Source organism: Mustela putorius, unplaced genomic scaffold, assembly GCF_011764305.1.
Source record: "Mustela putorius furo isolate JIRA1106 unplaced genomic scaffold, ASM1176430v1.1 tig00000196_pilon_pilon_pilon, whole genome shotgun sequence".
Lineage (NCBI taxonomy): Eukaryota > Metazoa > Chordata > Mammalia > Carnivora > Mustelidae > Mustela > Mustela putorius.
Window position 1 is genome coordinate 13,314,234 of NW_025421310.1, and position 21,830 is coordinate 13,336,063.

The 21,830-nt window shown below is 49.7% G+C and overlaps 1 protein-coding gene across 2 annotated transcripts in view; it reads left to right on the forward strand.

Moving 5' to 3' along the window:
- SYMPK (symplekin scaffold protein) overlaps positions 1-21,830 on the forward strand; it is a 37,496-nt gene that overhangs the window by 4,476 nt on the left and 11,190 nt on the right. Inside the window, exons 2-16 of one of the 2 annotated variants that reach the window (XM_004767551.3) lie at positions 33-156; positions 302-367; positions 1,665-1,718; positions 1,809-1,882; positions 4,595-4,721; positions 5,413-5,662; positions 7,660-7,830; positions 9,037-9,276; positions 12,703-12,857; positions 15,739-15,889; positions 17,456-17,660; positions 18,490-18,640; positions 19,558-19,793; positions 20,668-20,749; positions 20,945-21,058. In XM_004767551.3, the coding sequence (XP_004767608.1) occupies positions 52-156; positions 302-367; positions 1,665-1,718; positions 1,809-1,882; positions 4,595-4,721; positions 5,413-5,662; positions 7,660-7,830; positions 9,037-9,276; positions 12,703-12,857; positions 15,739-15,889; positions 17,456-17,660; positions 18,490-18,640; positions 19,558-19,793; positions 20,668-20,749; positions 20,945-21,058 (2,181 nt within the window). In that variant the 5' untranslated portion in view covers positions 33-51. Of the gene's footprint in view, positions 1-32; positions 157-301; positions 368-1,653; positions 1,719-1,808; positions 1,883-4,594; positions 4,722-5,412; positions 5,663-7,659; positions 7,831-9,036; positions 9,277-12,702; positions 12,858-15,738; positions 15,890-17,455; positions 17,661-18,489; positions 18,641-19,557; positions 19,794-20,667; positions 20,750-20,944; positions 21,059-21,830 lie in introns of those variants that run through there. The other variant, XM_013064006.2, reaches the window with a different exon arrangement.

Consider the following 21,830-nt stretch of genomic DNA (forward strand, 5'->3'; position numbering starts at 1 on the left):
CCCAGAGCTTGATCAATCCTCTTTTTCTCCAGGAAGTACCGGACAGCAGCCATGGCAGGCAGCAGTGGCGACAGTGTCACTAGGCGGAGTGTGGCATCACAGTTCTTCACACAAGAGGAGGGGCCAGGCATCGATGGCATGACCACCTCAGAGAGAGTGAGCATGGAGGGAAGGGCTTAGAATGGGGAGGCACAGCCCCTGTCTTTAGGGCAGTCCACCCCCAGGTGCGGAGCCCAGGGAGTACCAAAGGGGCTGGGCTGGTAAAGCTAGCACCATCCCCTGCCTCTCCTCCTCCTTCCAGGTGGTGGATCTCTTGAACCAGGCAGCACTAATCACCAATGATTCAAAGATCACAGTACTCAAGCAGGTGAGGGGCTGGGGTGATGCCGGGCTAAGCAGCACAAGGGGAGGGGCTGGGAACGTGAAAAAGAAGATACTGGTCTGACACCAGTGTCCCCATTTAGGCATTTAGGATATGCTTGCTGTGGTGCCCAGTGCTGTACAGGCATGCTCTCTTTTAATTCTCACAAAAGCTCTGGGTAATTTGGTCCCCAGTTTCTACAGAAAGAAGCGGAGTTTCAGAACTTAAAATAATGAGCCTCAGGTCAGTCTGCTAGGAGCTGGCTGAACTGGGACTTGGCATGCTGGATTCCAGATCCAAATCCTCCGCTCTTCATCCTTGTATTTCCTCTCTGCCAGGTTCCTGTTTAGCGGGGAAGACGTATAGGCCACCAGACAGTGGAAACAGAGTGGGCAAGGCAGGGTGGGTTGGAGGAACCCAGCTTGCTGAGGAGCCTTGAGGGGCCTGCTGACCCGGCCTGTGGGTGGGAAGTCTGGGAGGGCTTTCCAGAAGAGGGCACCTGGAAGTGGAGATCTGGAGGATGAGGAGAGAAACAGGTTAAGTGAGAGAGGGAGGGTGTCTCAAGTGAAGTGGAGGGCACAATAGATTACACAAAGGCAAAAGAAGACAGGAAGAATTGGAGGGGAGGGGCCGGGTGTAGTTAAGACTGGGAGGCAGGTAAATAAAGTTCAGGGTTGGAGGGGGTCAGGTTGTGTGGGTGAGAACCTTAGTTCTGCTGCTTGCTCCGTGTGTACAGCGTGTAGCCTTGGATGGCTGACTCAGCCTCTTAGCAGTGCGAGTCAGACCACTGCTGGCACTGGGCTTCTGTGAAAATGTCTGTGGGAAGGGCTTATTCCAAAGAACCTGGCAAGTCCAAGGACATCAGGAAATAGGTTCTCACTGTCATGAAATGCCTGATGAATTGTGGCAGTGTGATTGGGGAGTAGAAACAGAAGGAGAGTGGAGAGAGTTGATGGATGAGCCTCCGGAAGGAATTCCGGCAGCATTCCCCTCTTCCTTAGCCTCCATCATGTGCCTTGTGCTTCCTACTGACCAGGACCTTATGCCTCCTTATAGGATCTTCTTATTAAAGCTTCACAAGAGCCCTATGAGTTGGTGTTTAAGATCCTCCTTTTGTAGAAGAGCAAACAAATTTGGGGGAATCCACTTGCCCAGGCCATGGTTGGGAGTGGCAGAGCCAGGATTGAACTGAGTTTATCTGCTGCCTGTCTCCACGCTGTTTCTCTTATACGCTCCTGTCTGAACTGATTGGAGCCTGCTTTTATATGTATGGCCCTCCTCCTCATCCCCAGTGTCCTTCTAGGTCCAAGAACTGATCATCAACAAAGATCCTACACTACTAGACAACTTCCTGGATGTGAGTGACCCGTGGGAGAGAAAGGGTGTGGGTATAGGGTTAAGGGGATGGATCCTGGTACGGCCCTGACCACCTTCTTGATGTTGGCAGGAGATCATCGCTTTCCAAGCGGACAAGTCGATCGAAGTGCGCAAATTTGTCATTGGCTTCATCGAGGAGGCATGGTACGGGGTGGCGCAGGGAGCCCCTGGGAGCACCCCGGTGGAGATAGCCTCTTCCGCTCCCCGCCTGGCCCTTCTCTCTGCTTCTCGGGCCCATTTTTCCCTGCCATGCACACTGATTCCTCAGCAAATACTTAATAAGGTCAGAGTCGTGGAGTCATTCATGATGGCTCTACTTCTCCTACACTTCACGTCTACATCATCAGTAAGGACTCTCAGCTCTGCCTTCAAAATCTGAATAGCATCTGGGCATTTTTCAACCACTTCTTTGGCTATTAGGCTGCTCCAAGTCACCATTACCTCCCACCTAGGTGGCTCCAGTGGCCTTCTGTCTGGTTCTTCTGCTTTCCCTCCCTCTCTTCTGTTTAATTGAAGTAAATTCACATACTATAAAATTAACTATTTTTAGGTAAAAAATTCACTGACATTTAGCACATTCACCCATCTAGTTCCAACACATTTTTAACCTCCCCAAAGGAAGTACCAGACCCGTGCCCTGCTTCCTCTCACACAGTAGCCAGAGTGATCCTGCTAAAACGTAAACCAGCTCTCGGTGCTCACCTGCTCTCAGAACTCCACTGGCCCACTGGCTCACTTAGATAGAAACCCACACTCCTCCCCTTTATCCCATCTTCCCTGGTGCCTTCCCTGATCTTTTTTTTTTTTTTTTTTAATATTTTATTTATTTATTTGACAGAGAGAGATCACAGTAGGAGAGAGGAAAGGAAGAGATCACAGAGAGAGGAAGGGAAGCAGGCCCCCTGCTGAGCAGAGAGCCCGATGTGGGACTCTATCCCAGGACCCTGAGATCATGACCTGAGCCGAAGGCAGCTGCTTAACCCACTGAGCCACCCAGGCGCCCCAACCTTCCCTGATCTTTATTGACACCCTCCAGCCTCCCTATTCTCAAAACCTACTATTCTTTCAGCTTGCTGTGCCTGCAAGGGATTCTCATCCCCAGGGAGCCCCCCCACCCCTCGCTCCTTTACTTCTCTCTGGTCTTCCTCAGCCGGCCTCTCCTGGCCCTGCTAGTGCAGCCCCCCACCACTGGCACCCCCTCTGCACTGTCTCTCTTCCCCTCAAAAATGTCAGCTCCACGAGGGCAGGCCTTCTCTGTATGGTGGACTGCTGTATCCCCATGTCCAGGACAGTGTTGGCACAGAGGAAGCACTGAATACGTATTTGTTGAACAAGAATAACTGGAGGAGTGACCATGTGGGAAGCTTACTCTGCCATGTGCTCTGCTCTGTTAAGTCCCCTCCTCTCTCTTCACCTGTAACCTTCACAGCGGCCTTGGGAATGGAGGCTTTGTTATCTGCCTTTTAAGGAAAGGGAAACTGAGGCTCAGAATGATGAAGTGATTTGTTCAGGCTGAGTCATTTGTTCATTCAGCAATTATTGGATGCTTTGTGACTCAGAGGAAATGAAATAGCCCCTAATTAGTGACTGTTTTCTCTTTGTCGGGCATTGTACTAAATGCTTTACCTAATTTGTTATGTACTTCGATCTTCAAAAATAACACCATGGATTAGTTTTGTGGCCCATTTATAGGAAGACAAAACTGTGACTCAGAGAGGTGAAGTGAGTTTCTTAAGGCCACACGGCCAGTATGTGGCAGGGCTGCAGATTTAACCCATATCTGTAACGCCGTTGCCCAAATTCATAATCTTCACTTTTTACTGGGAGAATTTGTGGTAAATTTCAATATGCATTCAACAGGTATGTGCCAGGCATTTGTGTCTTGGCTATAGGAATTGAGCAGTGACTAAATACAGATACTGCTTCTGATTTCACATAGCTGGCAGTTGAGTTTCATTTTTTCTTTAAGATTTATTTATTAGAGCACGCATGCACGTGAGCTGGGTTGGGGGGCAGGGGAGAGAGAGAGAATCTCAAACAGACTTCTTCCTGAGCACAGAGCCTAAGTCGGGGCTCAATCCCGTGACCCCAAGATCGTGATCTGAGCCGAAATCAAGAGTTGGCCGCTTAACGAACTGAGCCATCCAGGTGCCCCAAGTTCCGTATTTTTTGGCTGATTAGCTTAATATTTAACTTCAGATTATAGAATGTTGTAAAAATTATATTCATGATCTGAGGTCTAGGTGTGGCCTTCTTGAATTTTTTTAATTCATCAAACACATATTTCATTCTTCAACAAAAAAACAAGACTCTGCTTGTATGACCAGAAAGGGTCCCCCGCTTTCAGAGCCCTCAGACTGAGATAAACAAATGAGTGAACAAAACTGGGGATTTCATAAAACAAAGTGCCGGAAAATAATAAAGAATTTTTGTTTCTGAATGCTTTTTATACCGTACTAAGTACTTTACAAGTATTGCTGTGTTCACAACAAGCTATGAGGGAAGTACTATCCTAAATGAGACAGTTGGCTTGTCCAGATTCCCACAGTTGTCTGGCTGTGCTGCCCCTGGGAACAGCTCAGCTCTTCCCCTGGGAACAGCTGGGTGAAAGAGTGAAAGAGTGGGCATTGCAGGGCTAACCCAGAATGGGTGGCTATATCCAAAGGTGCCAAGCAATGTTCTTGGTTTCCGGACATGTTGACAAACAAGACAGATGCAGTCCCTGACTTTGCCACCCTCAGTCTCCTGGCAACAACTGACCTTGATTTCCCTTTCCTCATGGACCCTAGGCTTCCCTCACATACCCCAAGACCACACCCTGACCATGACCTTGACCTTTTTTCTTTATCCCCCCAGCAAACGAGACATTGAGTTACTGCTGAAACTGATTGCGAACCTCAACATGCTCTTGAGGGACGAGAATGTGAATGTGGTGAAGAAGGCCATCCTCACCATGACCCAGCTCTACAAGGTGGCCCTGCAGGTAGGTGCTCCCTCCCACCCGGGGTCATCCTGATCTCACAGGTCTCATTTACAGCTTCTTTGGGACACAGGGGCAGGTCAGTTAAACCAGGGACAGATAGACTCTTTATGGGCAAGACATGCTATTGATCTTCAGGAACAGGCGACGAGGGTTCTAATTTCCTAACAGGGAGTTGCCATCCATCCATCCATCCAAACACTCAGGTGCTGCACAAACATTCCCTGAGTACTTTCTCTGTGACACAGATGGGTTGGGTCCTGCCTTTAAGGTGCTCATGGCCCAGTGAGGGAGATAGATGCTTATCAAAGAATCACAAAAATTTTCATTTGGCACCAAGGTCAGTGCTATAAGGAAAAGCATGCACTGGTGAGGTGTTCATTAGCATTAATGAAATAAATGAATCCATTTACTCTTGGCCACCATGTTGTGCGGGCAGCATTTTTACTCCTTTGTCTTAAGATTTGAGCCTTTTCACTCTGGGTTGTCGTTGTCTGTGAACCTCATGAAGGCAGAACCTGACCTGGGTCTTATCTCCAGTATCATCTCCCACGGGGCCTGGGGCAGAACTGTAGCTCAGTACATTTCCCAAATGAATTTATTCATCATCTTCATGGGTCTCTGGGTAGTGATGGAGTTGGCAATCGATGTCTTGTCCCTTTCTCTGTCTCCATTCCTCCCTGGCCCCTCACAGTGGATGGTAAAGTCACGAGTCATCAGTGAGCTCCAAGAGGCCTGCTGGGACATGGTGTCTGCCATGGCTGCGGACATCATTCTGCTGCTGGATTCTGACAATGACGGCATCCGCACCCACGCCATCAAGTTTGTGGAGGGTCTCATTGTCACCTTGTCACCCCGCATGGCTGACTCGGAGGTGCCCCGACGCCAGGAGCATGACATCAGCTTAGACCGCATCCCTCGTGACCACCCATATATCCAGTACAGTGAGTATCCATCAGCTCGTCCCATCTGTCAGTCACAAACTACACAGACTCCCTTCCTCCCTCTTTTTTTCTCAGTTTTTCATTTCTGGAGACAGTGTAAGACGTTGATTAAGAGGGGCACCTGGGTGGCTCAGTCGATTGAGCATCTGGCTCTTGGTTTTGGCTCAGGTCATGATCTTAGGGTCAGGGATCGAGCTGATCAGGTTTTGTGCTGAGCAGAATCAGCTTGAGAGTCTTTCCTCTCCTCCCTCTCTACTCCTCTACTCCTGCCCTAGATGTGTGCGTGCCCACACACACACTTTTTTTTTTAATCAAATAAATAAAATCTCTTAAAAAAAAAAAAGACATTGGTTAAGAACTTTAATGACAGGATCCAATCCCAGCTTCACCACTTAAAATGTGAACTTGGGCAAATTACTTCTCTCTGAGCTTCATTTCTTTTTTTGTAAAGTGGAGCTGTAGTAGTACCCCTTTCATGGCTTTGTCGAGAGGTTCCATGAGGATATGAGCACTCAGTAAATGGTAGCTAGTTTTAAGTGGGTTTTTTTGTTTTTTTTTTTTTCAAGATTTATTTCTCTATTTGAGAGAGAGAGCATGAGTGGGAGGAGGGGCAGAGGGAGAGAATCTTCAACTCCTCACTGAGCAGAGCCCACAGCGGGACTCAGTCTCATGACCCATGAGATCAAGACCCCAGCCAAAACCAAGAGTTGGACACTTAAGAACTGAGCCACCAGGCACCTGGGTGGCTCAGTGGGTTAAGCCTCTGCCTTCAGCTCAGGTCATGAACTCAGGGTCCTGGGATCGAATCCCACATCAGGGATTCTGCCCGACAGGGAGCCTGCTTCCTCCTCTCTCTCTCTCTCTCTCTGCTTGCCTCTCTGCCTACTTGTGGTCTCTCTCTGTCAAATAAATAAATGAAATCTTTAAAAAAAAAAAAAAAAAACAAAAACCTGAGCCACCCAGGTGCCCCCCCCCCTAAAATATTTATTTATTTATTTATTTATTTATTTAGAGCATGTGCAAGTAGGGGTGCACAGAGAGAAGAGGGAGAAAGAGAATCTTAGGCAGGCTCCACACCCAGCGTGGAGCCTAGGGCAGGGCTCAGTCTCACGACCCCGAGATCATGACCCAAGCCAAAATCAGGAGTCACCCAGACACCCCTTAACTGTTTTCTCAATTGCAAATTATAAGTATGGTTCATGTACACTAGTGAGGTATCAAGCAAAACACAACAGAGGGGTATAAAGAGAAAATACCACTCCCCAGTTCTGCTTCCCAGAGATAAATATTACTAAGAGTATGTTTCTTTCCAGACCTTTCTTCCTCAGAAATGGACATTTTATATATATATATAACCCCATTTTATATATATATATGACCCCAGGATCATGACCTGAGCTGAAGGCAGATGCTTAAATGACTGAGCCACCCAGACACCCCCTCCAGTGTATTTTTTCATAGAAAGTGTCAAGGAAGATATCCACCAAAGTTATTAAAGGTTAACTTTGGGGGACCAGATCACAGAGAGTGGTAGTACAAAGGACTGAGTGCTTTGTCTGTGTGTACATACACATTTTTACATAGTTAAAGTTTTATCTCAATGTCGCACACATCATCAGATTCCTATAGTTGGATATTTAAAATCATTTCTAGTCGTTCACTGCTGGAATCTCATGCTCTGAGCATCATCTCTAATTTTTTGTTCCTTTTTTTTTTCCCTTAAGTAAGCTCCACACCCAATGTGGGACTTGAATTCATGACTCTGAGATTAAGAGTTGCATGTTCTACTGACTGAACCAGCCAGGTGCCCCTAAATTTTTATACTCATTAATAGTCTGCCTCATAGGATTCCTCAACCACTAAATTTTCTGGGTTTTTTTCAGCGCTTCTGAGCCATCATGTGTAAGAATCTTTCTCCTTTTGGCGCCAAAGGCTACTCTTTGCAGAGGCCAGGGAGAAAGGCCCCTGCTAACTGGTACTCTTCTCTCCCTCATTAGATGTGCTGTGGGAAGAAGGCAAGGCAGCCTTGGAGCAGCTGCTCAAGTTCATGGTGCACCCCGCCATCTCCTCCATCAACCTGACCACAGCGCTGGGCTCCCTTGCCAACATCGCCCGCCAGAGGCCCATGTTCATGTCAGAGGTGATCCAGGCCTATGAAACCCTGCATGGTAGGTTGGTCCCCTCCCCTCCCGCTCTCCACTGGCCAGTCTGCTCTGTCCTGAGAAAATGTGAGCCTGATAGTGGGTCCATGAGGGATTCATCCATTTAGTAGGTCTGGACACCAGAAGCATTCTCTGGATTAGACAGGAATCTTTTGGTTGCGTGTGACAGCTGTTTCAAAGCTGACTTTAATATGAAGGTATGTGTGGATGAAATGACATGATGTCTGTGGAATACTTTAAGATATTCCAGCCTTCCCCCCTCCAACATTCCAACAACAAAAAAAGCAGGAAGGAAAGTGTTGGGTACCTGGTGATTTGTAACAGTCTTTTCTCTACTTTTGTACATGTGTGAAAACTGAAGTGTCCAGGCTTGAGGTGTGAATACGAACAGATTGTGGATCTGTCTCCATTTCTTGGCTCTTAATTCCTCCTTGTTGGCTTTTTTGTTCTGTGTCTCTTTCCTTGAGATAGCAAAGATGGCCCCTGATGGCCCCAGGCTTCCATTCTGTCCACTAGGAAACCCCAGGGGACAGAGTGTTTGCTTCCCCATCATTCCAGCAAAAGTCCAAAGACTGATGCCCATTGTTCCTGATTGGCTGAGAAGACATTGTTAGCCTCTCTCTGGACCAATCACAGTGGCCATGGGATTGCATTGTTCTGACTGGCCTGAGTCTGTTGCCCACTTGGACTGAGAATGGAGCCGGGGTGGTTCCCTCAAAGGAAAATGGGAGCATTGTTGGCTGAGGAAGGAGGGAAGGATCCTGGGCAGGCAAAATTACAGGCATCCTCTTTCTCTGTGGAACAGGGAAGCCTTGTTCATCAAGGTGACTGTTAGATATGGGACAGTCATTCTGGTGGCAGGACCAGCAAGGCGCACTGTTGGGGGGATCAGTTGGGGGGATTGTGGAGGTGAGGATGGTGATGATAGCTTTCCCCAGGGGACGCACACTGGAAATTCCAGACTGGGGGGTGATGAGCCTTTATGTTTAATAAAAAGAAGGGTGAGCCTCCTCTTTGTTTTAAGGTTGATTAATCCTGATGGAAGCCTCTTGAGGGTTTTAAGCATCAGCTTGTACACAGTAGATCCGAGAGCAAAGGAACTTTTCTAGGAGGTGCCTGCAGCCACCCCTCTCACTGGGGCTTGGGCAGTGAGATGAGCAGGGCCCCGTGGGCTGTGTGCACAGAACAAAGCTTCCACTTCTTTCCTCACAGCCAACCTGCCCCCGACGCTGGCTAAATCTCAGGTGAGCAGTGTGCGCAAGAACCTCAAGCTGCACCTGCTGAGTGTCCTGAAGCACCCAGCCTCCCTGGAGTTTCAGGCCCAGATCACCACCCTGCTAGTGGACCTGGGCACGCCCCAGGCCGAGATCGCCCGCAACATGCCCAGCGGCAAGGACGCCCGCAAGCGGCCCCGAGACGACTCTGATTCCACGCTCAAGAAGATGAAGCTGGGTGAGCTGAGGGGCTGGGCCAGGCCTTGCCAGAGGCGGTGGCAAGGAATGGCCCCATTCACTTACATTTAACTATGAGTTTCATTTGTATTAGTTAATAGTATATTGCAAATTACAGTGTAAGGATATGACATAGCAGATGAGATCAGAATTATTGAAATGTGTGATGCACATGTAATTATGAATTACTTGAATCGTGCAGAAAGGAATGGAATGAAGTCTCCCTCTTATTCCTGTCCCCAAAATAACCACTCCCTAAGTATTAACCCTTATGTTTTCTTTCAGAAATACCTGAGTTCTCATTTCCTTTGTTTCCTTTATAATTGGATTTTCTTTCTAAAGTAATTTATTTATGTATTTATTTATTTTAGAGACAGGGCTGGTGCAGGGCTGGGGGAGGGGCAGGAGGAGACAGAGAGAGAGAGAGAGAATCCTCAGGCAGACTCCCCACTGAGTGCAGAGCCAGATGCAAGGCCTGATCTCACAACCCGGAGATGACAACAGCTAGGCCACCCAGGCACCCCTCTGCTGCATCCTTTTAACGGTGGTATTATAGTCTCTAGTGCTTGTGGATCGCTTTAACCACTCCTCCTGGTGATGGACATTTGTGTTCCCCCGCCCCTTTTTTTTTAAGTGTAGAGATTGCTATAGTATGAGAGTCTTGAGTGCCTGTCCACTACTAGAAAGTTTCCTAGTAAAGGGATTGGTGCATTTAAAGCTGTTTTTTTGCTCGCCAGTTTTACTGTATCCTCAAACTTTTTATTCTGAAGTAACTTTGGACATTCAGACAAGTCACCAGAAAGCGCCTACATCCCCTCACACGTTGCACCTCCTTAGCCTCCCTAATTCATCCCACAACCTTCCTCTGCCTCGTGACCTTGCTGTTGTGAAGAGCCCAGGACCACCTTTGGGTCAAATGTCCCTCTCTTTGGGCTCGTCTGCTGTGGCCTCCTGACTGCATCTAGGTTCTGCACTTGGGGGAGGGACACTGCAGAGTTGATGCTTTGACTGTCTCCGTGGGGTGTCAGGAGGCACATGATACCTATTTGTCCCCTTACTGGTGATGGGAGCGTGGATCAGTTGGTTGAAATAGTGCCTCCCAGGTTTCTCTAGTATAAGTGCACTTTTCCCCATTGTAAATCCTAAGTTGAGGAAGACACTGGTACTGTGTAAAACTACCTGTTCCCCTTCACAGTTTGACCCAGTGATTTCTTTTTTTTTTTTTTAAGATTTTATTTATTTATTTGACAGAGATCACAAGTAGGCAGAGAGGCAGGCAGAGAGAGAGAGAGAGGAGGAAGCAGGCTCTCCGCGGAGCAGACAGCCTGACGCGGGGCTCGATCCCAGGACCCTGGGATCACGACCTGAGCCGAAGGCAGAGGCCTTAACCCACTGAGCCACCCAGGCGCCCCTGACCCAGTGATTTTAACATGTGCTATCGCTCTAATGATTATGAGAAGCTTTCCTTCTGTGTTTATCAGTCGGCATTCTGTTAGGAAGAGCTTTCTCCCTACTTCATTATCCTCTGTGCTCGTGGATTCTCACTTACTCTCCAGACTGTGATCCATTACTCTCGGTACTCATTTTGTGCCTCACACTGCCTCGTATTGAGCCAGGGAAGCCTTTGAGCTGGCTCTGATGACCCCTTGGTGTGTCCCGCAAGTTGTTCTGAGCAGTTCTTACTTTCTGGCACAACATGATGTTCTGGACTCCCCTTGTACTTTCCTTTTTTTTTTTTTTTTTAAAGATTTTATTTATTTATTTGACAGAGATCACAAGTAGGCAGAGAGGCAGGCAGAGACAGAGGAGGAAGCAGGCTCCCCGCTGAGCAGAGAGCCCGATTTGGGGCTCAATCCCAGGACTATGGGATCATGACCTGAGCCAAAGGCAGAGGCTTCAACCCATTGAGCCACCCAGGCACACCGCCCCCCTTGTACTTTCCTTACCCCAGCCTTGAGAGCAGCCTTTTCTTCTAAGGAGCCCTGGTTTCTTTTAAGCAGGCAGTAGTTTCAAAAGCCAAGATCTGAGTGCTGAATGTGCTCATTGCTACTGTATGCATGGACTTTTTTTTTTTTTTTAAGATTTTATTTATTTATTTGACAGCACAAGTGGCAGAGGCAGGTGTGGTGGGGGGGGTGGGGAAGCAGGCGCCCTCTTGAGTAGAGAGCCCGATGTGGGGCTTGATCCAGGACCCTGAGATCATGACCTGAGCCAAAGGCAGCAGCTTAACCCACTGAGCCACCCAGGCACCCATGCATGGACATTCTTGATAGCTGTTGCCAAACTGTTTTCCCAAGAACCTGCACCACCATGTGTTATGTGAATGCCCATTACCCACTCTTCCTAGCCCTGGGTGCTCCATAAACCCTTTGGGTATAAATGGTATCCCTGGTTTAGATTCGCTTTCTTGCACATGTTGCAGTCGGGCTGTGTGTGTGTCATTTTACATTTATTAGCCATTTGCGTGTCTGTGAAGTGTCCGTTCTGTTCAGCCTTTCGTAGCTGACGTGTGTGCCCTTGCTCTTGGTTAATGCAGAGTGTCAGCTTTCTGTTACGTGTGCTGCAAACTTTTTTAAGAGACTGAATAGCAGGGGTGCCTGGCTGGTTCAGTCCGTTGAGGATGAGATTCTTGATCATGAAGTCATGAGTCCAAGCCCCACACTGGGCCTGGAGCCTACTTAAAAACAGAAAAAAAAAACCCTATTACATTGCACCATATTCTGCCATCATCTACTTAAATCATCACCCTATTAAATATTCCAGCTTCAAAAAAAAAAATCTGGCTTCAGGGAACATCTTTGTACATGAAGGTTTTTCTCTGTGCTTTGTATCTTCACTATACATTTATATGAGTTAAGTGTTTAGGCTCAATATCTAGAAGTAGATTTGCTGAGTCAAAAGGTGCATACATTTAAAAGTTGGCAGTACAGTCAAATTGCCCTTCTAGAAGGCCATACCAGTTCACATCTGCACAGTCCATACCCCTACTAACAGCTGCCGCTACCAGCCTTTTTATTTTTTTGTCAATCATGTAGGCAAAAAGACTATCTTATTAGGTTGTCTTTATGTTTCGTGATTCTTGGTGAGGTTGAGCCTATTTCAGAGATAGAGGTTTTTAAACAATAAAGCTCAGGGAAATGACTAGTTAATCTTTTCACCTTCTTGGATTTTCGTGTCATCAGCCAGGCTGGTGTGGCTTATTCCCATTTCATAGATGAGGAGAACAGGGCACGGACAGAGGCAGGTCTTTTCCCCAAGGTCACGTGGTGCTTTGATGGCAAAGCACGGCTGTGGCCCAGCTCTTTGCCCGCTGCACTCTGCTGCTTGCTAGGGCCGCCTGGATGCAGGGACCCCGCTGGGCTCCCTGGGAGGGGGAGGGCCTGTTGTTCACTCTGACACCAGCATCTTGTCTCCTTTCCTCTCTCAGAGCCCAACCTGGGGGAAGATGATGAGGACAAGGACTTGGAGCCAGGCCCGTCAGGAACCTCTAAGGCTTCAGCCCAAATCTCAGGCCAGTCAGACACAGACATCACAGCTGAGTTCCTGCAGCCCTTGCTGACACCTGACAATGTGGCCAATCTGGTGAGGATGAATGCGGCCTTCTTTCCCACAGGGCAAGAAGGAAGGGTTTCCCGTCCTTTTCCTACCCTTCACTCCACACTGCCCACCTCTTCCAGATGGTATTAGTTCCAGCACACCACTCCGGTCTCGGTGTTGGGATGGTGTGGTCCAGTGGGCCCTCTCTATCTTGGATGGACCTTTTCTCTGATCTTTACTCCTTTAGGAGATCCCTTGTCACCAACCCCTGAACCATCCCTCTTTGGATAGTCTGAGTCCCTGTCCAAACCCCACCCCTCTCCTCTCCTTTGAAGGGAGGGAAGGGTAACTGGAGAGCAGACCGCACAACTTACTTGCTAAGTGATGTGGGATTAGCATGGGTGGGGTGAGATGGCCCCCTTTTTCCTTAGATTCTCAAAGATAATCCTGCTCTACAGTGAAAGAACCACTGGCTCCAGCTGATGGTGTGGGTGGCGGGGGTATCTCCCATCGGTCCTCAGGCTGTAGCAGTGCCCAGGCCTTTCCATTGGGTGCTTATGACAGTGCCTCTTCCCCTGCTCACCATCGGTCTTCTCTCTGCCTAGAGGCTCCACGGGGCTTAGTTCTTGGGAGAAGGAAGTTGGGTTTTTGTCACAAGGGTAGCGAGAGGGAGTTTTCTGTCCCACTCAGATCTCTTTGGTGAGCTCCAGGCTTGGAAACGTGTCTGCCTCTCGCATTGTTCTCCCCTTGGAAGTTCCGCAGGCACTGCAGACTCATTCATTATGTCAGAATAAACCTGTGGAATTTCTCCCCGTGCTCCTCTGCAGGCTGTCAGTGTCCTGTGTTCTTGGCACGCCTGCCTCCTGGTTCGCGACCCGCAGACCTGGAGTTAAGCTCTTTGCCTCCCTGCCAGGCCTTCTCCGTCTCCCCTAGCCCCCGCCCGGCCCTTCCTCTGCCTGTCTGCGCCCTGGCTTTGGCTTCCATTCCCCTTGCTATGGCCAGAAGTATAGCTTGTGAAGCTTTCCTGCTCCAGCCCTGCCATGTCTCTTTGTTTCCTTCCAGAACCAGTCTGAATGAATGCAGCTTGCTGAGGCTCTGTCTGGGGCTTCCATTAACTCACTGTACCTGGTCTGTCCTCTTCACATCTTCAAATTATTGGCCTAAAGTTTTTCACAGGATTCTTTTTTATCTTTATAATACCTGCTGTCTGCATAGTAATGTGCAGCTTTTTTGTCTCAAGCATTGGGTCCTTCACTCCTTTTTTTGTTGTTCAGTCTCACCATCCATTTGTTTGGTTATGGTCATTCCAAAGGACTGGCTCCGAAGTTTCATTGGTACTCTTTTATAACCTTTTCTGTTATTGTTTTCTTAAGATTTTATTTATCTGTTTGACAGAGAGAGAGAGCACAAGCATGGGGAGAGACAGAGGGAGAGGGAGAAGCAGGTTCCCTGCTGAACAGGCAGCCCAATGTGAGACTCAATCCCAGGACCCTGGGATCATGACCCAAGCTGAAGGCTCTACCGACTGAGCCACCCAGGCGCCCCACCTTTTCCGTTTTATTTCTGTTGTCTTTATCCTTTTTTTTTTTTTAAAGATCTTATTTATTTATTTGATAGGCAGAGATCTCAAGTAGACAGATAGAGAGAGAGGAGGAAGCAGGGTCCCCGCCGAGCAGAGAGCCCGACATGGGGCTCAATCCCAGGACCCTGAGATCATGAGCTGAGCCGAAGGCAGAGGCTTTAACCCATTGAGCCACCCAGGCGCCCCTGTTGTCTTTATTCTTCCCTGCTGCTTTCTTTGAATATTTTACCCTAGCATTTTATTTTTTTTTTAAGATTTTATTTATTTATTTGACAGAGAGAGATCACAAGTAGGCAGAGAGAGAGAGGAGGAAGCAGGCTCCCTGCTGAGCAGAGAGCCCGATGTGGGACTCGATCCCAGGACCCTGAGATCATGACCTGAGCCGAAGGCAGCGGCTTAACCCACTGAGCCACCCAGGTGCCCCCACCCTAGCATTTTTTTTTTTTTTTAAGATTTTATTTATTCATTTGACAGAGAGAAATCACAAGTAGATGGAGAGGCGGGCAGAGAGAGAGAGAGAGGGAAGCAGGCTCCCTGCTGAGCAGAGAGCCCGATGCGGGACTCGATCCCAGGACCCTGAGATCACGACCCGAGCCGAAGGCAGCGGCCCAACCCACTGAGCCACCCAGGCGCCCCCCACCCTAGCATTTTATGTTAAATGTTTCACTTAGTAGTTTTCAGCAGTCTTTTCCAATGTAAGCATTTAAGAATCTGATTTTTTGCGTAAGAACCATTTTAGTAGCATCCCACACATTTTGATTTGTAGTGATTTCATTCTCTCTCTGTTCTAATTATTTCCTTATTTCATATATATATTTAAACATCTAAGCGTGTAGGGAGTTGGAGATGACTTTTTGTTACCAATTCCTGACAAAACTGGATGAGTTCTTATTAAAATACCGATTTTTATTTTTATTTATTTATTTTTTTAGCCTGTTTCTGGTTCATAGGACATCCTTCACTGAACTTAGGCTTTCTGGGCATGGTTCTTCTGCTGCTCAGCCTTCCTCCGTGCTGCTCCTCTGCCTGGAATCCATACCCCGCTCCCCCTGTGTCAGCCTGACACTGGCCATCCTCTCAGTTCTCAGCCTGGCTGCTACTTCCTAGGGAGCCAGAGCAGCGCCCTCCTGACCTGTCTCCTGCCCCGTTTATTTCCCGGTCTCGTGCACCGCACTGCACCACTGTTCGTTCTCTCTGACTTCCCCAGGAGTCTGAGCCCCATGGCAGCAGGCCCAGGGCTCTCTGAGTCACTGCCCTGTCCCCAGCCTTGGCCTGGGCGTGGAACAGAGGCTTGTTGAGTTTGTGAGTAAGGAAGGGCTGACTCCTCTCCTGGCCATCTTGCAGGTCCTCATCAGCATGGTGTATCTGCCTGAGGCCATGCCCGCCTCTTTCCAAGCCATCTATACCCCAGTGGAGTCAGCAGGCACTGAAGCCCAGATCAAGCACCTGGCTCGGCTCATGGCCACACAGATGACGGCTGCAGGACTAGGGCCAGGTGAGTGTCCTGCGGCGCTGACCCAGGCCAAGGGTTGGCACTGTGGCTGCTGGGTTCCCCTTCCTGGAAGAGTGCCTCCTACCATGGTACAAATGAAACTCTCGTGAGATGGTAGGTTATAGGTCCCGTAGATACACTGAGTGCTTTGTAATTTCAGGCCCTGGACTTTGAATGCGGTGGACCTGGATTTGAGGTCTCAGTTGAATCAGACTGCCTCAGCCACTCAGTAGCAGTATGACCTTGGTCAAGTTACTGAACCTCTCTGACTTGGGTTTTCCTACGTTAAAAGTACTAGGGAGATATAAACTATGTACAGAGAAACACAACTCTTAACTGTACATCTTCGTGAGTTTTCACAAATTGGACACACTCATATAGCCACCACCCAGATGGAGATAATAGACTATTTCCTCCAGAACATTCCTTCTTGCCCCTATCCAGTCAGCACTGATGGCAGCCCATCCCCTGAGAGAATCACTTTTCTTTTTTTTTTTTTTTTTTTTTTTTTTTAAAGATTTTATTTATTTATTTGAGAGAGAGACAGTGAGAGAGAACATGAGCAAGGAGAAGGTCAGAGAGAGAAGCAGACTCCCCGTGGAGCTGGGAGACCGATGCGGGACTCGATCCCGGGACTCCGGGATCATGACCTGAGCCGAAGGCAGTCGTCCAACCAACTGAGCCACCCAGGCGTCCCGAGAATCACTTTTCTGATTTCTGTCTCTATAGATTGGTTTTTCTGGTCCTGAACTTCATATAAATGGGATCCTAGAGAGTCTGGCTTCTTTGGCTCAGCATAAGTGTTTTTTGTTTGTTTGTTTAAGATTTTTTTTTTTTTTTAATTTTACCAGCAGTTCGGGGGGAGCACATGAGTGCATGAGCAGGGGGAGAGGCAGAGACGCAGGCTCCCCACTGAGCAGGGAACCCAATTTGGGGCTTGATCCCAGGACTCTGGGATCTCGACCTGAGTGGAAGGCAGATGCTTAACCAACTGAGCACCTTAGGCACCCCTCAGCATAAGTTTTTGAGAATTCTCTGTGTTATGTGAACCACTGTTGCTCAGTAGTATTTCCTTACACAAACACGCTATTGTCTGTTTGTCCACACCCCTGTTGATGGATCTGTGGCTTGTGTCCAGTCTTTGACCATTGTGAGTGAAGCTGTACAAGGGTTTTGGGGGGTTTGTTTGGGGTTGGGGTTTGTTGGTCTTTTTGTTTTTGTTTGGTTTACATACAGACGTTTTGGTGCACACATGCCCTCATTTATCTTGAGTATACACTAACGAGGGGATTATTGGGTCGTAGGTTAGGGTGTATTCAGTGCTCTTAGAAGCTGCTCATCAGCGTTCCAGCGTGGCTGTGCCATTTGCTACCCCCACCCACGGTAAACGGCACATCTAGTTTGAGCCTTGGTTGTATGCAAAGTGGGGATAAAAAGTGTGCCTGTTTCAGAACGACGTTTTGCAGATCGAGTTGGGCTTTGTGTGTACAAGGCTTACACACAGAAGGTCCCTGGAGGGGAGCAGAGGTGTGTGGCGTTCCTGGAGCCCATTTGCTCCCTCCCCCTCAGGTGTGGAGCAGACCAAACAGTGCAAGGAGGAGCCCAAGGAGGAGAAGGCAGTGAAGCCAGAGAGCGTCCTGATCAAGCGGCGTCTGTCGGCCCAGGGCCAGGCCATCTCGGTGGTGGGCTCCTTGGGCGCCATGTCTGCTCTAGAGGAGGAGGCGCCCCAGGCCAAGAGGAGGCCGGAGCCCATCATCCCTGTCACACAGCCCCGGTGAGTCCCCTGTGCGTGCACGGGGGTGTGCACGCGTGTTAGGCATACCGACAAAGACAGGTGGGGCTGGACGAGGGTCTGATTACAGAGTCAATGCCACCATAACCGCCAAGCCTTAATGGTTGTTTTCTTTTACATAAAATGCCCCCTTTCTTTCTTCTGTCTAAAGCTGGAATGACAGAATCTATCTCTGAGGATCAAGGGAGATGAGTTCATAGTGATAGATCATTAAATTAGATAACTCCTGGGGTGGGAAGTGAATTTGATACAAAGTATTTAGCACGATTCCTAACATGTTATAAGTGCTACTGGTCGTTATCCTCCTCTTCATTATTACCTCCCTACAGACAAAAAAAAAAAATCCAGCCAGTCTCTTCCCACACCCTCCCAAGACCTGCTGTCCAAGCAGTGCCTGATTCACCCTCCAGGCTCTCCATCCCCCTCGCTCCCTCCTCCAGTCTCACTGGCCCCTTGGTTCTCCATGAGCAGCCAGGCAGGTCCCCACTGGAAGGCCTTTGCACTTCCTGTTCTTTCCACCGGGAAAACTCATCCTCCAGATCTGCGTGCAGCTCCTCCTCTTGCTTCATTCAGCTCTGCACTCACGCTACCCACAGCAGAGAAGCATTCCCTGAGACATGCTTTACAGAAACAGAATGGCACCGTGTTCTGTCTTGTTGCCCTGTGCCCTGCCATGCCTGAGTCATAGGAGGGTTAGAAAGGCAGTATGGTAGGGGGTAGGGATGGGGGTCTCTGTATGGTCTGGGGTGGGCCTGGGCTCCGGAAAGGATGTTCTGAGTCACCATGACCCTGTCCCTACTCTCCCACATAGGCTGGCTGGCGCTGGTGGCCGCAAGAAAATCTTCCGCCTGAGCGATGTGCTGAAGCCCCTGACAGATGCCCAGGTGGAGGCTATGAAGCTGGGCGCTGTGAAGAGGATCTTACGGGCGGAGAAGGCTGTGGCCTGCAGCGGGGCGGCCCAGGTATGCCCGTCTCCCCTGCCCATGCTTCCCGGCCCACCATGCTCACAGCCCAGGGATGAGACAGCCCCGGCCTCCCTGGCTCCAGGTCCCAGCCGGGCTGCCCACCAGCCCTCCCTACCTCTCTTCTGTCTTCCTGCCAACGGAGGCGGCGACAGCAGCTCTGCACAGAGATGAGGAGGAAGAAATGTATGGACACACATGGCTCTCGCTCAGCACAGAGCTGGCGCCTGGGAGGGCCCTGCAAGCGAAGGCTGTTGCTGGGTTCTTTCTCGCTGGTAGTTAATAGTGCTCTTCTTGTTACTGCTGACATTTAGATGGACCAGGTCTAAATCCTAATTCTGCCACACGCTGGCATCGTAACCTCAGCCAAGTGGCTTTTCGAAAACCCCACTTTTATTTATTTATTTATTTATTTATTTAGCTTTTAAAGATTTTATTTATTTGACAGAGAGAGAGAAATCACAAGTAGACAGAGGCAGGCAGAGAGAGAGAGAGAGAGAGTCCCCCACTTTTTTTAAAGTGTAATTTCAATTAACCAAGAAGTACAGAAAAGTACTCTCTCTTAAAAAGATATTTCCAGGCCATAGAGGTACCATAAGTCTTCCTCGGCCCCCACCCATGTCACATCCCTTCCTCCAAGGGGACCAGTGAACAAAGTAGGGGAAGTCTTCAGGATCTTTCTTTGTGTACTTAAGTATGTGGGTACTACTTTCACAGACTCACTTTTGTTCTCTGACGATTGATCCCCACCACAAACGAGACCTATGGTTATAAGGTTCTCAGCCTGCCTTCCTTGCTTAACACTGGGTCTGCAGTGGGGGTGGTCCCTGAGCCTGGGCAGGAAGATGTGCAAGGCACGATCACAAGGTGCCTGGGATTGCCTCCCACACCCACACGTACCTCCACTCTCCTGTCAGGTGCGCATAAAGATCCTGGCCAGTCTCGTGACGCAGTTTGATTCGGGCCTGAAGGCTGAGGTCCTGTCCTTCATTCTGGAGGATGTGCGGGCCCGCTTGGACTTGGCCTTCGCCTGGCTCTATCAGGAGTACAACGCCTACCTGGCAGCCGGTGCCTCGGGCGCCCTGGACAAGTATGAGGACTGCCTCATCCGCCTGCTCTCCGGCCTGCAGGAGAAGCCAGACCAAAAGGATGGGTGAGGGGGACTGCCTTGCACCCTCCTGTGTCCTGCCTTTCTATTGTGGTTTCCAGTCACCTTTTTCCTCACCACCCAAGGCCTCATGCCCGTCCCCCGAGACTCCCTGCTCTCCCTGCTCTCTGGAGACACTTGTAAGGCAGATTCCAGATGGGCTCTGGGGCCTGCTCTGCTGTGTGCCTCTGCACCTCCGCTCTCATAGATAACGGTCTACCTTATAGGCTTGTCTCAGAGGTTAACTTCTCTCTGCCCCATCTCTCACCTGAATTGCTCCTGTAACTTCCTCCTTGTTCTCAACCTCCTGCTGATCCATTCTCCACACAGCAGTCTGGGTGACATTTTAGAAAGTTAATAGTCTTCTTGTTACCCACTAAAAACCTTCCATGATTCGCCATCGCTCTTGCGATAAAATGCAGCCTTTTTTTGTGCCCTGAGACAAGTGTAACCCAATTCCTACCACCCTCTTTGCCTTCTTATTCTGCCCCTCTGCTCCTCACTGCCCCCAGACTTTAGCCATGCTGGCCTTCTGTCTTCTGACCCTTGAACGTGCCAAGTTCAGGGCTTGGCAGGCCATTTTAGGCCACCACATTTGAAGAGCAGTACCCTTCCCCACTCCCTGTCATTCTCTTCCATTACTGTAGTAAATGAGTAAAGTTAGGAATCCCCATTTGACAAAGGGGAGAGCTGAGCTTCGGAGAGGTAAAGTCTCCACCTCGGTCAGCCGGCCGGCTGCGTTTGAACTGGCTCTGTTTACCTCCAAAGTTCTGTCACCAGTTGAGCAAATGGTCTGTGAGGGGCAGCCCTGCCAGCCCCAAGCTCCAGCAGGACTGGAAGCCTCTCCCGGCAGCATTTCCTCACTCTTCCTCCCTGGCAGGATCTTCACTAAAGTTGTGCTGGAGGCGCCACTGATCACGGAGAGCGCTCTGGAGGTGATTCGCAAGTACTGCGAGGATGAGGTGAGAACAGCCTGACTGTCCCCTCAGCACCCCCAGGGCCTGTGCTGGGGGCCTGAGGAGCCCACAGGCTGGGCCTTGTGGCAAGGGACTCTGGGAGGGACCTGTCCTGTTGTCCAATCTGAGGGAGGCAAGGGAGACCTCCCAGGGGCACCGTGCAGGTGCACTGAGTGCTAGTGTCCCTTCTTTCTGCCACAGAGTCGTACATACCTGGGCATGTCCACTCTTCGAGACCTGATCTTCAAACGGCCGTCCCGCCAGTTCCAGTACCTGCATGTTCTGCTAGACCTCAGCTCCCACGAGAAGGACAAGGTGATCCCCTGCCACCCTGCGCTGGGCCGCACTCTGCCCTCCATCTGCCCCGAGCACCTAGCCCAGTCTCTTCCACATGCCCCCAAACATCCTCTCTGGGTCTGACGCACTCCCCACAGTAGTGTGATTGTGGTGGTGGTGGGTATGTTATCATTTCTGGTGGCACAAAGCTGCCTAGACTATACACATGCATATATATACACTCAACCCCCAGGAAGGGCAGCTGCATTCTCCCTCCTTCTCCACGCATGTTGGGGAGCCCCTGTGCGGCCTGCTGCTGTGCCGGAACCTGGAGGGGGAGCTGACAGGAGAGCAGCCATGTGGCCTATCAGTGAGCAGGGAGGACACAGCCAGCCCGTGGAGTAGAACAGCACGCAGCTGTGGGAGCCCTGGGGAGGGGCCTGACCTACCTAATGGGGGAATGGGAAGGATTAGCTTTAAGGAAGCCTTCTGAAGGAGGGGACAGGTGAGCCAAGACCTGAAGTAGGAGTAGAGGGTGTGACTGAACAGTGGGAACTAGGTGTGCTTACGTGTGATTGAGAGGGCCCTAGACCCAGCCCTGCCAAGTGTTTTGCTGCCTCCTCTCTTGGTGTCTTGTGTCCATTTTTTCAGCAGACCCTCACTGCAGACTCTGGCTTGTCCCTTTGGTGCTGCTGGGGACACAGCAGTGCCCAGGAACAGTCCCTGTTTTCAGGGCTCCCAGCCGGTGATGTCTGAGTAAAATGGGGTAGAGCCAGTGACAGGCATTCTGGGCAGTGGGAACCTTTCGTGC